The 15,451-nt window shown below is 45.1% G+C and overlaps 1 protein-coding gene across 1 annotated transcript in view; it reads right to left on the reverse strand.

Moving 5' to 3' along the window:
* Positions 1-15,451, reverse strand: part of LAMP1 (lysosomal associated membrane protein 1) — a 234,159-nt gene that overhangs the window by 62,606 nt on the left and 156,102 nt on the right. The window contains exon 6 of the mRNA XM_069204673.1: positions 9,085-9,204. Coding sequence (XP_069060774.1) covers positions 9,085-9,204 — 120 coding nt within the window. The remainder of the gene's footprint in view (positions 1-9,084; positions 9,205-15,451) is intronic.

The following is a 15,451-nucleotide window of genomic DNA, read 5'->3' on the forward strand; positions in this document are numbered from 1 at the left end:
GGGTAACAGGGAAGAGATTGAAAATGTCACTTACCCAGTGTACATCTGTTCGTGGCATCAGTCGCTGGAGATTCACATGTTCTGCATAGCTCGCCATCTGGTGTTGGGTCGGAGTGTTACAAGTTGTTTTTCTTCGAAGAAGTCTTTCGAGTCACGGGACCGAGTGACTCCTCCTTCTGTCTCCATTGCGCATGGGCGTCGACTTCATCTTCGATTGTTTTCCCCGCAGAGGGTGAGGTAGGAGTTGTGTTGTAGTAATAGTGCCCATGCAATGGAGTGACTAAGTATGTACCTATTTAAGGTTAAAATAATATATATACAAATGTACAAAGTTGAAGCTAACTTCCAAACTGCTACAGGCTCCCGGGGAGGTGGGTGGGCACATGTGAATCTCCAGCGACTGATGCCACGAACAGATGTACACTGGGTAAGTGACATTTTCAGTTCGATGGCATCTGTCGCTGTAGATACACATGTTCTGCATAGACTAGTAAGCAGTTATCTCCCCAAAAGCGGTGGCTCAGCCTGTAGGAATGGAAGTGGTTTGAAATAATGTTCTTAACACGGCTTGACCTACTGTGGCTTGCTGTGCGGATAACACGTCTACACAGTAGTGCTTGGTGAACGTGTGTGGCGTAGACCATGTGGCTGCCTTACATATTTCTTGCATTGGGATGTTTCCTAGAAAGGCCATGGTAGCACCTTTTTTTCTGGTTGAGTGTGCCCTTGGTGTAATGGGCAGTTGTCGTTTTGCTTTAAGGTAGCAGATTTGGATGCATTTAACTATCCATCTGGCTATACCTTGTTTTGATATTGGGTTTCCTGCATGAGGTTTTTGGAATGCAATAAATAGTTGTTTAGTCTTTCTGATGTTTTTCGTTCTGTCAATGTAGTACATTAATGCTCTTTTGACATCTAATGTATGTAGTGCCCTCTCAGCTACGGAATCTGGCTGTGGGAAGAACACTGGTAGTTCCACTGTTTGATTTAGGTGGAACGGTGAAACAACCTTTGGTAAAAATTTAGGATTAGTCCTTAGGACGACTTTATTTTTGTGTAGTTGTATAAAAGGTTCTTGTATTGTAAACGCCTGAATTTCGCTTACTCTTCTTAGAGATGTAATGGCGATGAGAAATGCAACCTTCCAGGTTAGGAACTGTATTTCGCAAGAGTACATGGGTTCAAAAGGTGGACCCATGAGTCTTGTTAAGACAACATTTAAGTTCCATGAAGGAACAGGTGGTGTTCTTGGTGGTATAATTCTTTTAAGGCCTTCCATGAATGCTTTAATGACTGGTATCCTATATAGGGAAGTTGAATAGGTAGTCTGCAGGTATGCAGATATTGCCGCAAGGTGTATTTTAATGGAAGAGAAGGCTAGGTTAGATTTTTGTAAGTGAAGCAAGTAACCCACTACGTCCTTTGGAGTTGCGTGTAAAGGTTGGATCTGATTATGATGGCAGTAGCAGACAAACCTCTTCCATTTACTTGCATAGCAGTGCCTAGTGGACGGCCTTCTGGCTTGCTTTATGACGTCCATACATTCTTGGGTAAGTTGTAAGTGTCCGAATTCTAGGATTTCAGGAGCCAGATTGCTAGATTCAGCGATGCTGGATCTGGATGTCTGATCTGTTGGTTGTGTTGTGTTAACAGATCCGGCCTGTTGGGCAATTTGATGTGGGGTACTACTGATAGGTCTAGCAGTGTTGTGTACCAGGGTTGCCTTGCCCAAGTTGGTGCTATTAAAATGAGTTTGAGTTTGTTTTGACTCAATTTGTTTACCAGATAAGGAAGGAGAGGGAGAGGAGGAAAAGCGTAGGCAAATATCCCTGACCAGTTCATCCATAGGGCATTGCCTTGGGACTGCCTGTGTGGGTATCTCGATGCGAAGTTTTGGCATTTTGCGTTCTCTTTTGTTGCAAACAAGTCTATTTGAGGTGTTCCCCAGAGTCTGAAGTAAGTGTTTAGAATTTGGGGGTGAATTTCCCATTCGTGGACCTGCTGGTGATCTCGAGAGTTTGTCTGCAAGTTGATTCTGGATCCCTGGAATAAACTGCGCTATTAGGCGAATGTGGTTGCGAATTGCCCATCGCCATATCTTCTGTGCTAGCAGGCTCAACTGCGTTGAGTGTGTCCCCTCCTGTTTGTTTAGATAATACATTGTTGTCATGTTGTCTGTTTTGACAAGAATGTATTTGTGAGTTATAATTGGTTGGAAAGCCCTTAATGCTTGAAAAACTGCTAGCATTTCTAGGTGATTTATATGCAGTTTTGTTTGATGTACGTTCCATTGTCCTTGTATGCTGTGTTGATCGAGGTGTGCTCCCCACCCTGTCATGGAAGCATCTGTTGTTATTACGCATTGTGGCACTGGGTCTTGGAATGGCCGCCCTTTGTTTAAATTTATACTGTTCCACCATAGAAGCGAGAGGTAAGTTTGGCGGTCTATTAACACCAGATCTAGAAGGTGACCCTGTGCTTGTGACCATTGTAATGCTAGGCACTGTTGTAAGGGCCTCATGTGTAGTCTTGCGTTCGGGACAATGGCTATGCAGGAAGACATCATACCTAGGAGTTGTAATATCATCTTTGCTTGTATTGTTTGTGTTGGATACATGCGTTGTATGATCTTGTTGAAATTTTGAATTCTTTGTGGACTTGGAGTGGCTACTCCTTTTTGTTGTGTCTATTATGGCTCCCAGGTATTGTTGTACTTTGCACGGCAAAATGTTGGATTTTGCAAAGTTGACGGTGAAACCTAGTTTGTAGAGGGTTTGTATGATTTGATTTGTGTGTTGGAAGCACTTTGTTAGTGAATTGGTTTTGATTAGCCAGTCGTCTAGATACGGGAATACATGTATTTGCTGCCTTCTGATGTGTGCAGCCACTACTGCTAGACATTTTGTAAAGACTCTTGGTGCGGTTGTTAAACCAAAAGGCAATACTTTGAATTGGTAGTGTATTCCTTTGAATACGAACCGTAGGTATTTCCTGTGCGACGGATGTATTGGTATATGGAAATACGCGTCTTTGGGGTCTAAGGTTGTCATGTAGTCCTGTAGTTTTAGCAATGGTAACACTTCTTGTAGCGTGACCATGTGAAAGTGGTCTGATTTGATGTAGGTGTTTAGTATTCTGAGGTCTAGGATTGGTCTCAGTGTTTTGTCCTTTTTTGGTATTAAGAAGTACAGTGAATAGACTCCTGTGTTTGTTTGTGTGTTTGGTACTAATTCGATTGCATTCTTTTGCAATAGTGCTTGAACTTCTATTTCCAGGAGTTCGAAATGTTGTTTTGATAAATTCTGTGCGTTTGGTGGTATGTTTGGAGGGAATTGTAGGAATTCTATGCAATAACCATGTTGGATAATTGCTAAGACCCAAGTGTCTGTAGTTATTTCCTCCCATGCTTTGTAATAATGACCTATTCTTCCCCCCCACTGGTGTTGTGTGGAGGGGGTGAGTGACATCTGAGTCACTGCTTGGTTGTAGGGGTTTTTGGGCTTTGAAATTTTCCTCTATTCCTAGGGAATTGCCCTCCTCTGTATTGGCCCCGAAAGCCTCGCCTGTACTGTCCCTGGTAGCTGGACGGTGTTGCCTGCGAGGTGCTGGCTTGTGTGGCCTGACCCCGAAACCCCCCTCTAAAGGGTGTCTTGGGGAAGGTGCTGTAGGTTCCTCTGCTCTGCGGGGAGTAGAGTGCGCCCATGGCTTTAGCAGTGTCAGTGTCTTTTTTAAGTTTTTCGATTGCCGTGTCCACTTCTGGTCCGAACAGTTGTTTTTCGTTGAATGGCATATTGAGCACTGCCTGCTGTATCTCTGGTTTGAACCCAGACGTTCTTAGCCATGCGTGCCTTCTAATGGTCACAGATGTATTAATTGTTCTTGCAGCTGTGTCTGCTGCTTCCATAGAAGAACGTATCTGGTTATTTGATATGTTCTGCCCTTCCTCAACCACCTGCTTTGCCCTCTTTTGTAGTTCCTTGGGAAGATGCTCGATGAGGTGTTGCATCTCATCCCAATGGGCTCTGTCATAGCGCGCAAGTAGTGCTTGAGAGTTAGCGATGCGCCACTGGTTTGCAGCTTGTACTGCGACTCTTTTCCCAGCTGCATCGAACTTGCGGCTCTCTTTATCTGGGGGTGGTGCATCCCCAGATGTGTGGGAGTTGGCTCTTTTCCGAGCTGCTCCTACTACGACGGAATCTGGTGGCAGCTGTGTGGTGATGAAAACAGGGTCTGTAGGAGGTGCCTTATGCTTCTTTTCCACCCTTGGCGTTATTGCCCTACTTTTGACCGGCTCCTTGAATATTTCCTTTGCGTGCCGAAGCATACCTGGCAGCATAGGCAGGCTTTGGTAGGAGCTGTGGGTGGAGGAGAGGGTGTTGAATAAAAAGTCATCCTCGACTTGTTCTGAGTGGAGGTTTACGTTGTGGAATTGTGCTGCTCTAGCCACCACTTGAGAGTATGCTGAGCTGTCTTCTGGTGGTGAGGGCTTTGTTGGATATGCCTCCGGACTGTTGTCCGACACTGGGGCGTCATATAAGTCCCAAGCGTCTTGATCCTGGTCACCTTGGCTCATGGTGGTGTGAGCCGGGGAATGTGACGGAGTTTGCGCTGGTGAGACGTTAATTACAGGTGGAGGAGAGGGTGGCGGAGTCACCTTTTTCACCATTTTTGTTTGTGGCGCCTGGTCTGTTTGAAACTCCAGTCTCCTTTTTCTCCTAATAGGGGGAAGGGTGCTTATTCTTCCCGTTCCCTGCTGTATGAAAATAAGTTTTTGCGTATGGTCCACTTCGGTGGATTGCAGCTCTTCCTCAAACCTATGCTTTCGCATCTGAGAGGACAGTGATTGTTCCTCTGTATAAGAGCCTGGACCTGGGTCGGTTACGGGTTGTTTCGGCACCGAAACCCTGCCTGTATCTCTTTTCGGCTCCGAGGTGGCTTTTTTCTTTTTTGGCGTCGAAACCTCTCGGCGTCGATCTTCGTCGGTGCCGCTGTCTCGGCGTCGAGCCGCTTCTACACCACTATCTCGGTGTCATTGCTTTTCTCCAGCACTTTCTCGATCCCGAGAAGGCTGCGTGCCGGTGTCTCGACCGGAGTCGGACGATCTCGGCACTGTTTTGGCCTTTTTCGGTGCCGATGGTCGGTCACCGAATTTATGGGTGGAGCCATGGCCTGGTGGCAGTGGCGTCCCCTGGGCCTTGTCACTTTTCTTCTGTGTTGTTTTCAACGTCTTACTCACGGTTCTTTGATCGTCTAATTCCTCGGAGTCCGATTCGTGGATCGAAAAGGTTTCTTCTTCCTCTTGTTCCTCGAACTCTCGGTGCGCTGTCGGCGTGGACGCCATCTGAAGTCTCTTGGCTCGACGGTCACGGAGTGTCTTTCGGGACCGGAACGCATGACAGGCCTCGCAAGTCTCTTCACTGTGCTCAGGCGACAGGCACAGGGAACAGGCCAAATGTTGGTCTGTATACGGGTATTTGTTGTGGCATTTGGGACAAAAACGGAACGGGGTCCGTTCCATCAACGTTGTTCGACACGCGGTCGGGCCAACCAGGCCCCGACGGGGGATCGAAAACTACCCTGAAGGGCACCGGAGCGCGTCGATCTTCGATGCGGTGTTGACTCTAACTACGCCGATCCCGAACGCAACAATACCGACGAAAATCTTCCGATATTAACTAACTTTCCGTTCCGAAACTCGGAGCGACAGGAACACGTCCGAACCTGATGGCGGAAAGAAAACAATCGAAGATGAAGTCGACGCCCATGCGCAATGGAGACAACGTCTACATGGCCCCCCCTCGCTCAACTGGCCCGCCAACATCATCTCAGCATCATAGCCGACGATACCCAGCTCGTCCTCTCCCTGACCAAAGACCCGCTCACCGCCAAAACAAACCTCCACGAGGGACTAAAATCCATCGCCGATTGGATGAACAACAGTCGCCTGAAACTCAACTCCGACAAGACGGAAGTCCTCATCCTCGGACGCACTCCCTCAGCCTGGAACGACTCATGGTGGCCCTCCGTCCTCGGACCCCCACCCACCCCTGCCAGCCACGCAAGAAACCTCTGCTTCATCCTGGACTCCGCCCTCACCATGTCCAAACAGGTCAGCGCCGTCTCCTCCTCCTGTTTCAACACCCTTCGAATGCTCCGCAGAATCTTCAAGTGGATTCCAACAGAAACCAGAAAGACGGTGACCCAGGCCCTCGTCAGCAGCAGACTTGACTACGGCAACGCACTCTACACAGGCATCCCAACCAAAGACATCAAACGCCTCCAACGTATCCAAAATGCCTCCGCCCGACTGATCCTCAACATACCCCGCCGAAGTCACATCTCCCCTCACCTAAAGGAACTCCACTGGCTCCCGGTAGACAAGAGGATCACCTTCAAACTCCTGACCCACGCTCACAAGGCACTTCACAACACCGGACCCTCCTACCTCAACACCAGACTCAACTTCTACACTCCAACACGTCAACTCCGATCCGCCAACCTCGCCCTCGCCATCGTACCCCGAATCCAGCGCAAGACATCCGGCGGCAGATCCTTCTCCTTCCTCGCCGCCAAGACCTGGAACTCTCTCCCCACATCTCTTCGCCAGACCCAGGACCTCCTCGCATTCAGAAGGCTCCTCAAGACCTGGCTCTTCGACCGCTAAACCAGCAGCGCTACCCCCCCCCCTCTCAGCGCCTCGAAACCCTGACGGGTACATAGCGCGCTTAATAAATATTATGATTGATTGATTGATTGAAGGAGGAGTCACTCGGTCCCATGACTCGAAAGACTTCTTCGAAGAAAAACAACTTGTAACACTCCGACCCAACACCAGATGGCGAGCTATGCAGAACATGTGTATCTACAGCGACAGATGCCATCGAACTATATATTATGTTTTGATGCATTTACTGCACTAAATGCAGCAGTGTAAACACATTTCAAAGGTGTGCATAAAATATGGAAATTATTTCACAGGTCTCTCAGAAATATGGGTTTTATCTTTATAATGACTAATTCCAAACCACTCTGTAGCACATTACCAGGATCATTAAGGTTACATGGCAATGGAGGCCCAGAACATTCGGTAGTGTTAACCAAATTATTTATCAAGAAAATTAGCCTGAATTTACTATTTTTTTGGGGGGGTGAAATCTTCATTTTATGTGGCAAATTTTGTGGCAAGAGCAGTAAATTCAAACATAAGTGGTCAAAGCCAGTCACAGAATCACATACGCCAACTAGCCCCAATTGATGTCAATTGTTTTATGAACAATCTTTTCAAGAAAAGTAAACTAAGGAAACCTAATTCAACCCCACTGCCAGATACAGTTTCAGGAATCTCTCCATTCCACAGACTTACTGTGTTTTCAATAAAGTAATGGGTGTTTTTTTTTTCCCCTCAACGTCTACATTACTAACTACATAATTAAATACTAGTCATTTATTTTTGTTTTACCAGTATTTCACTATACACCAATAACAATTCCCCACACATTTTCAAGCCATCTACCCTAAAATAGACAGTATAAAAAAAAAAACTTCAAAAAATAACTTGTGTAATAACGTCCTATTCTGACATCTTGGAGTTCTGGCGACAATCCACTCTGCCTTTGGTCCTGAACTTTACAATGTCTTGTGAAAGCCTGGAGAAGTGGGGGCAATCAGGGACCGTATTTCACGGCTATCCATTATCGTTCATTTAAATATGAATACACACATTTGGGGCCAAAATGAGTATTTAAAAAAATACAGCATTCTAATAAAACACTGCATCGCCTGTTGTAGAGGTGGGCATGAGAAGGACTAGGAACAGAGGTTAAACAGCAGGTTTTAAATTATTTTGTGCACATGCAGCAGGCCGTTTCCATCTCTGCATCCAAGAACTGAGGAACTGGAACACCTTTGTATCCATCAAGATCTCCCCAACGCTGCTTCAATTTAGAAAAAAAAAAGTTGAAAACTTAACTCTTTAAAACACATAAAACAAGCATTTTCAATGCCACAGGTCTCGCATTTGCTCGAGTTAGAGCTATTAGCGTTGTAAACTCCTAACCGGACTTTTCTTGCCACACAAATGAAAAGAGATTAAAAAACTCAGCACAATCGCACTATGTAAAATGCAGCGCGATCGTGCTAAAACTGAAAATGGAAAAACCGAGCGTGATTGCACTCTGTAAACCCCAGCGCGATAGCGCTGCGTGGAAAACAAACATATAAAGTAGTCCGGAAACCATGCTGAAAACATCGAGCCTCGTATGTTTTTAGTAGTTTACAGGTGCTGTGTAGGTAGGCTAACCACCGGAAAAGGCTTGATGTACTTATGCCTTTCACAAATGAAAGCAAGCGGATTTTAAAAGGCAAGCCCACGAACCAATGAAAGTAACTGATGTGACATGGGTGTGGTTGTAAGCCCAAAGAGAGATTACTATACTGGACGGAGCGCTATGTGCTTGCCCCTAAAAAGCATTATTCGTCCTTAGCCAAGCTACCTTTCCCAACATTCGTTCACTGAATGCTTGTCTTTAACCCCACAGCTCTTTGCTGTGGTTTGGCTACATTTGTGCCATAGAAATACCATATACATGCATATTTCTGTATGTACTTTTGGTTTATATCATTTCCAACAAGTTTCTACAGTGAACATACTTGTGCAAACTCAAAAACAAATGAATCCATTATTATAGGCACTGATCTCTCTGAAGAGGAAGGGACAAGGGTAGGGATATCTACCAAAAGACCACACCTGAGAGGTTACATGCCAACAACTATAAAGCTGGGGTCTGTCTGTTAGAACCTGAAAATTATAAGGTTTGGTAGTCTGTTGATCAATGAAATACTGCAATAAAGTTCTGCATTCGTCCAAACTAGTAGTTTTGCAGTTCGCCCTCTCCAACTGCGCAATAACCACTTTTTATTCTAATCTCCCTCAACCAACTGTCTTAAAATGCCTTCACACTGACTATAAATACACTTCAAACGACCAGAAAATTACTTATGTAAAATGGGAACAAACATATGTTCTTAAGTACTTTAATATGAAACATGGGTTTGCAACATTAGGCATTAAATTACGAAACCTACCTTAACAAATGTCAAAGATAGAACAGTTTGCTTCATAATAAGGGTAATGGCTGGTGAAGGTGTACACTTCCCTGTGTGGGTCACTTGTGAGGGGTCCAAGGAAAATACATCTAGCGCAGTCTGCAAATAAATAAATAAAAAAACAGAAGGTTGCAACAATCACATTAGTCCGTTTCATCCAACGTTTGAACAATAAAACAACAATTAAAATAAGAAAACCTTTGACAGTAATTGTAGTGGCTTTACAGCTAAGACCTATGCTTCTGTAGTTTTTGTCTCAAGACTTTTTTCCCCATTATAGGTCATGTTACATGGACAACCTAGGTTTGATGTACTCTGGGAAAGGATTAGATGTGAAGCTAAAGCAGACAATAAGCCATGTTTGACAAATAAAGGCTTAGCATTCCTTAAACAAAATGATGTGTTAAACAACTATTTCCAATCACAGGATCCAGTAAATATAAGAGGTAAGCATCAACTAGGTTATTATGGCTTTTGTAAAGTAAATAAACTCTTCATGCGGATATCTTAAGGTAGAGAAAAGGAAAAGTAGATTAGACAAGTGCAACTACAAATCCCTCCTTATCTACTTAAGGTTGCATCTTCTCATCTAGAGATAGGGTAAGCGCATAATAAGCGCAACAGGCCTGTGGCTTCGCCTGCTGAGAGGCCACTCAGATCACACTATGCCAAACATGAAAAAGTAGCTTTTACCACCGAGATGAAATACTGATTTGTAACCATTTCTTTGACAAACTGGAGGTAATCACTATTTCGTGGCAACAAATTGTACAAGAGATAAAAATACAAAGTGAAAATATCATCAATTACAGTGTCGGCCACATAGTTAAGTACCCTCTTGGGAACACTGAAGTTTCTCTTTTGAAAACCAGGCCAAAAAAAGATGGAAAAAAGCCAAGACACGTCAGCAGAATGCGATTTAATTTCAGGTGTGAAAAAAACAGGCATTTCCCTCAATTAAAAAGACAAACCGGAAAAAAACAAAAACAAAAACGAGGTCATGCCAATCCACCACGAAGGTCACTTTACCTGTTTTACAATGCTTTTTTACAGTTGTTAGGTCAGATGCCTAGACACAATAAGACAGCAGACATATTCCAGGATGTGTGTCATGGATCCACATTGCAGATATAACGTATCTAGACAGAACAGCACAGACAAAACCTTAGGTAAATGCTAGGGGGATGTAACAGACTCAGAGCCTCCAAAGCACATTGGTTGTGACGAATGTGCAGATGCCTAGACTTTGGATCTTGTAAATGTTTAGAGTCCAATTCAAAGTATGGGGAGGATTGGTGGGCAGGGGAGGAATCTGCGGTCACACAGGTCAGTGAGGAATCTGCAGTTACACAGGGTCTACCAGGAAGAGTGTTACCAAAGGTAATAAATTATTATTCCGATAGAGACTTCTAACCACAGATTCCACACCTTTTGACTACATGCCAATACATACATATTTAGAGGTGTCTGTGAATGGACTCAAACCATAAAGTCCTGTACGGACGATTATGGGCTAAATGTCCCACTTGGCGAACCAAGCTGTCCAGGCAGCAGAACTTCATCAACATATGGAGTGACGCTCAAGTAGCTGCCTAGCAGATGTCCCAGGCAGCAGCTCCACATGCCACGTCAGTCAAGCACAGAGGCTGCTTCTTGTTCAGCGTGTAGCAGTTTTTAATGCAGAGCACAATCCATCAGGAGATGATCTACTAATGCACAGCCTTAACTTTTCTCTCTCCAGTGAGTCTGACAAATAGCTGATTGTCCACCCTGTGTTCTCAGGTATGATCAATGTAAAAGCTCAGTGCTCTTTTGGGGTCCACGCAATGGAGGATGTACTTATTCTTTGACGGGTGAGGTGGAGCAAGGAACTCTAGCAAGGTGATGTTTGCATGACATAGTAAGAGGCATCACAGCTTTCAGCAAGAAGGACACTCAAGTCCTCAGAACCAGTTTCGCAGCGAAAGTGGTGACGTACAGCAGGCTGACACAGCGAGCGTGAAGCTCACTTGCATAGCAGGCAAATGCTATGGCGACAGGGAACAGTCTTGACCGTGAGAAGCTGTAAGGTACAGCTGTGAAGAGGCTGAAAAGTAATACATATCAAATATATGACGACGAAGTTATGGTCCCAGCATAGCATGACAAAGGGAGGAGAAGGAGGAAACAGATGTAGGCATTTAAAAAAAAATTTTTTTTTAAAAACACAACACCACAACCAGTTATTTAAATATTGAGGGCTGATCCGGCAACCACAAGAAGCTGAAAGAGCCAAAATATATCTATTACCTGTGCCAAGAGCAAAGCCTTGCCAGGGAAGGGAAGGGACAACCCCCCTCCACCCCCAAATAATATTAGATAACTGTGCCTTCAGTGGGTCTATCGTCCGCACGGCAAACCAAGCCACAAATCTGTCCCAACGAAAAGAGTATACAGTCTGTCAAGAGACGCCTTAGCTGACACCGCAAATCTCCACGTTTGAAGGTGGCAATTACAAAGGCCCAGTTGCAGAACACTGCCTTGCTGTTACTACAGCAGATCCTCCCAGAGGGGCAACCAGATCGGAAGACAGAAGGTCATGCTCAGGAGCTCTGGATGCCATGCTCTCCGTGTCCGATCTGGGGTCACTGTGATGGCTTGGGCCAGGTCAGTGTTGATATATTTAGAACTCTGGGCAAAAGAGGTATCAGCTGGAAGGCATACTGGAATCCCAAGTTCCACCGTAGGCAGAACTGTCTCCAAATGAAAGAAACCTTAGAAACCCCAATACACAGGACTGCTGACAGTGCGCATTCTCAGCGTTGGCAAATAGATCGAATTAAGGTGCTCCTCATTCGAAGACGAAACTTTGAGCCACCTCTGGGTGCAACTGCCATTTGTGATTCGCTTGGTGTCAAATGCTAACAGTCTGCTTTGGCAGACATGGATCTTGCCAAGAGGTTAGCCACCAGGAAAATGTTTTGATGGTCCAGTCATTTTAAGAGGCGCAATGCCTCCTGGCACAGGGACCATGACCCCCACTCTGTCCTGTTTGTTGCAATATCACATAGAGATGGTGGTGGTGTCCATAAGCATCTGTATCAAGCTCCCCTTGATGGACGGCAGGAAGGCTTTCAACACCAAGCAGATCACCCTGTGCTCCAGCGGGTTCATGTGGAACTGGGACTCTGCTGGAAAACAGAGGCATCTGGATCCCCCACCACTCAGATGGCTGCCCCAAACCAGAAGTGATGCATGGGTCACCACTGTCAGCTCTGGGTCGATCAGTGAGAGGGGGTATTCTGCAGTCTCCTTCAAAATCTGGACGTGGTCAGAGAGATCCCCCTGATGCTGGGCCCACTGAGACTTCCGATCCCACTGCAGAGCCTGGTTTGCTTGACCAGCGGGATGCTGGAGACCATTAATCCCAGAAGCCTCACAGTCTACCTCGCTGTAATCAAGAAACAAAGCTGAAAGATCAGGGGTCATAGCCTGATTGTTCTAGACTCTCCTTTCTGGGCTACAGGCATTAAACTGAACTGTGTCTAGAATGGATACAATGAAGGAGAGCATCTGAAAAAGATCAGATGTAACTTTGGCACATTGAAATTAACCCCTTAAGATGTGTGGCAGTGGCTGACCCCTGCTGGAGCAAGCTTGCCTTCAAAAACCAGTTGAGGTAGAGTAAGACTGGAAATCACAACCTCCAAAGATGTACTCCTACCCTCCACCATCACTTTCGTGAACAGTCAAGGCGGACTTCCCGATTGGGGGGGGGGGGAGGGGTTTCAGATGGGAGCACTGAACTGGAAATGCTTGTCCGTTTCCCCCCCCCCCCCCCCATGAATCGAAGATATCGCTGAGGAGCCTGCAGGACGGCGATATGGAAATAGATGTTCTACATAGCCAACATCACCCTCCAGTCTCCAGGGTAGAATGCACACCAGACCTAGGCCATAATGCGATTTGCTGAATCTGTCCTTCCAGAGAAAGGGGTTCAGAGGTCGCAAATATAAAAAAAGGAGTAGGGCCTCCATTCTTTGACTACAGAAAATAGAGGGATTAACAAACACAATTTACGTTTCTGTCACAGGCACCCATCAAACAACCCCTTTCATTAAAAGGGCTCGCACTTCCTGGAATAAGGCAGATAGATGGTTCTCCCGCATCCATCCTCAACATGTCTGTCTTTGACGCATATGTCTGTGCCTATCTTTTCAAGAACCTGTTAAAAGTATCAAGTCACTCCGACAACAACATCAATAAGACACATGATATGACATCTGACTGGGACAAGTGCCTTGTTATCTCTATTTGAAGGTCACACAAGAACAATAGCCAAAACAGTGCAGTCTGAATTGACGCGTTTCTAACTTATTTAACAGAATGAATCTAAGAACATCTTGATGCACACAGGTTATGTCTGACATTCCTTGTAGGGAATTCCAATCTTGGATAAGATATACTATAAAAGGGCTTCCACTTGACTATTTTTCAGGAGAGGTCTTTCACCCTAGATTATTGCGCAAGATACCGAAAGAGGATCGTGACTGCAAGGGATGTAGCAGCATCGCACTTTCTAATGAAAGCTGACATTGAGCCACATCCAGGAGGAGAGAAGCTGATGCAACACATTTGTCTTTTGCAAGGAACACACCCTCCTCAAATACTGATAATTACACCGCTCTGCTGTAAACAGGTATGCAGTGCAATGCATTTCCCTAAAACTCTAGATGCAAGTTATACCACTTCATGCACTCCTAGCTGAGCATATATAAGTAGGCTCTAAGGTGTTATTGTTTTTAGATTATGTTTTAGCTATAGTGTAAATGTTCATTTTGCTCTTCATGTTCGCAACATTAATTTGAGCTCTTTTAATGATATTTTGTGTGGTTATTTTAGATGTGCTAAGCAACAGAATAAGACTGTGGGAATAAAATGCTTTTTAGTTAAAGTGTCCTTTCCTTAGCGCAGTTTGCGTATATGGTATTAAGGAGAACGAAATAGGTTTGTTTCCAATCACCATAGTGTCCCTGGATCCCGGTTGTAGAGACTGTTAGTAACCCAAAAGCATCAAATCCACTTTAACTATGTATTGTGTAGCTCTGTGGGCTACTGTAACCTCTCTTTCACCATCAAGCGTTATTGCATTGAACAAAATTGACTCGTGTCAACCGTGGGTGTGAAAACAAACCTTGTAGAGCTAAGCCACAGTCTTAGTTTACACAACAGTGACGCCCAAGGCTGGCCGTGGATATTACTGGGAGTAAGACAGCACCTATTGCTGTAGGTTTGTCAAGCCTGACTTTCAAAAGGTTATTTCCCATTCTGTCCATTTCTAATTCTTTGAATCCAATCATTTATATGGTGGTCCCTATTGTGATAGGAGCCAAATATCAGGAAGCAGTTAATCAGCAGATCAAGCTTTGAGGTATTCCGAGTGTTGGCAGGAGGGGGCCAGTTACTTTTGTAATAGCTACTCACGCACCATATGCCTCTGAGACATCTTACTCATGGGTGGAGGATGAGGCTAGAGACGCTGCCTCCAGGCAGTTTTTAGGCTTATAAAGCTGTACCACCGCCTGCACACTATAGGGCTTACCAAGATCTGAAAAATCGCTTTGCCTTACCAGGAACACCAGAGCTGGTTTGCTGGTTAGTTACCACTTGCGCACAGGCCTGTCCACTTAGGACCCCTGAGCAATGAACAGGCTACATGGCCAGGACTAGCTGGCTATACACCTGTTCCACGTCCTGACATTAGCACTCACTGAGGTTACTGGGATCTTGAATTACACAGTCTCCTTATACCAGGTTTGTACAGTTTGTACTGCATACTATTAACTCTAGACTAGCTCTCGCAACTGGACCAGCAGTTCAGGGACAGGTACAATCAATTAGTCTGCAGATCATAAACGTATTGAAGCAGAAGATGCCCATAAAATCGTGACAAAAGTGTCTTCCTAATTGCTAACAAGACCACCCAGTTGGAAGCAGTTCATTTGCACACAACACCCCAAGACAAACAAAATACTGACTGTCTGCCTCTTGGTATGGTGCTGCCTTAGGAACAAGCTACTTACCTTCGGTAACACTGTATCTGGTACAGAGTGTCTAGCAGTAGGTTCCTTATCTTAATATATTCCCCAGGATGCATCCGGAAGTTTAAGTAGTACCCTTGTGCACTGTCAGGTGGTGCTGTTAAGCTCTGCATCGTTCGCACCGGAAGTGACATGTGAAGTGCCTATGTTGGCACCAGCCTGGCACGCTGACGTCACTTTCTTTTATGACTTTTCACAACAGGAGTACGGAGCCATGATGAAGAATGACAACTGGTTGGAAATCAAAGGCCCTTAAAAGGGTAGCC

Source organism: Pleurodeles waltl, chromosome 8, assembly GCF_031143425.1.
Source record: "Pleurodeles waltl isolate 20211129_DDA chromosome 8, aPleWal1.hap1.20221129, whole genome shotgun sequence".
Taxonomy (NCBI): domain Eukaryota; kingdom Metazoa; phylum Chordata; class Amphibia; order Caudata; family Salamandridae; genus Pleurodeles; species Pleurodeles waltl.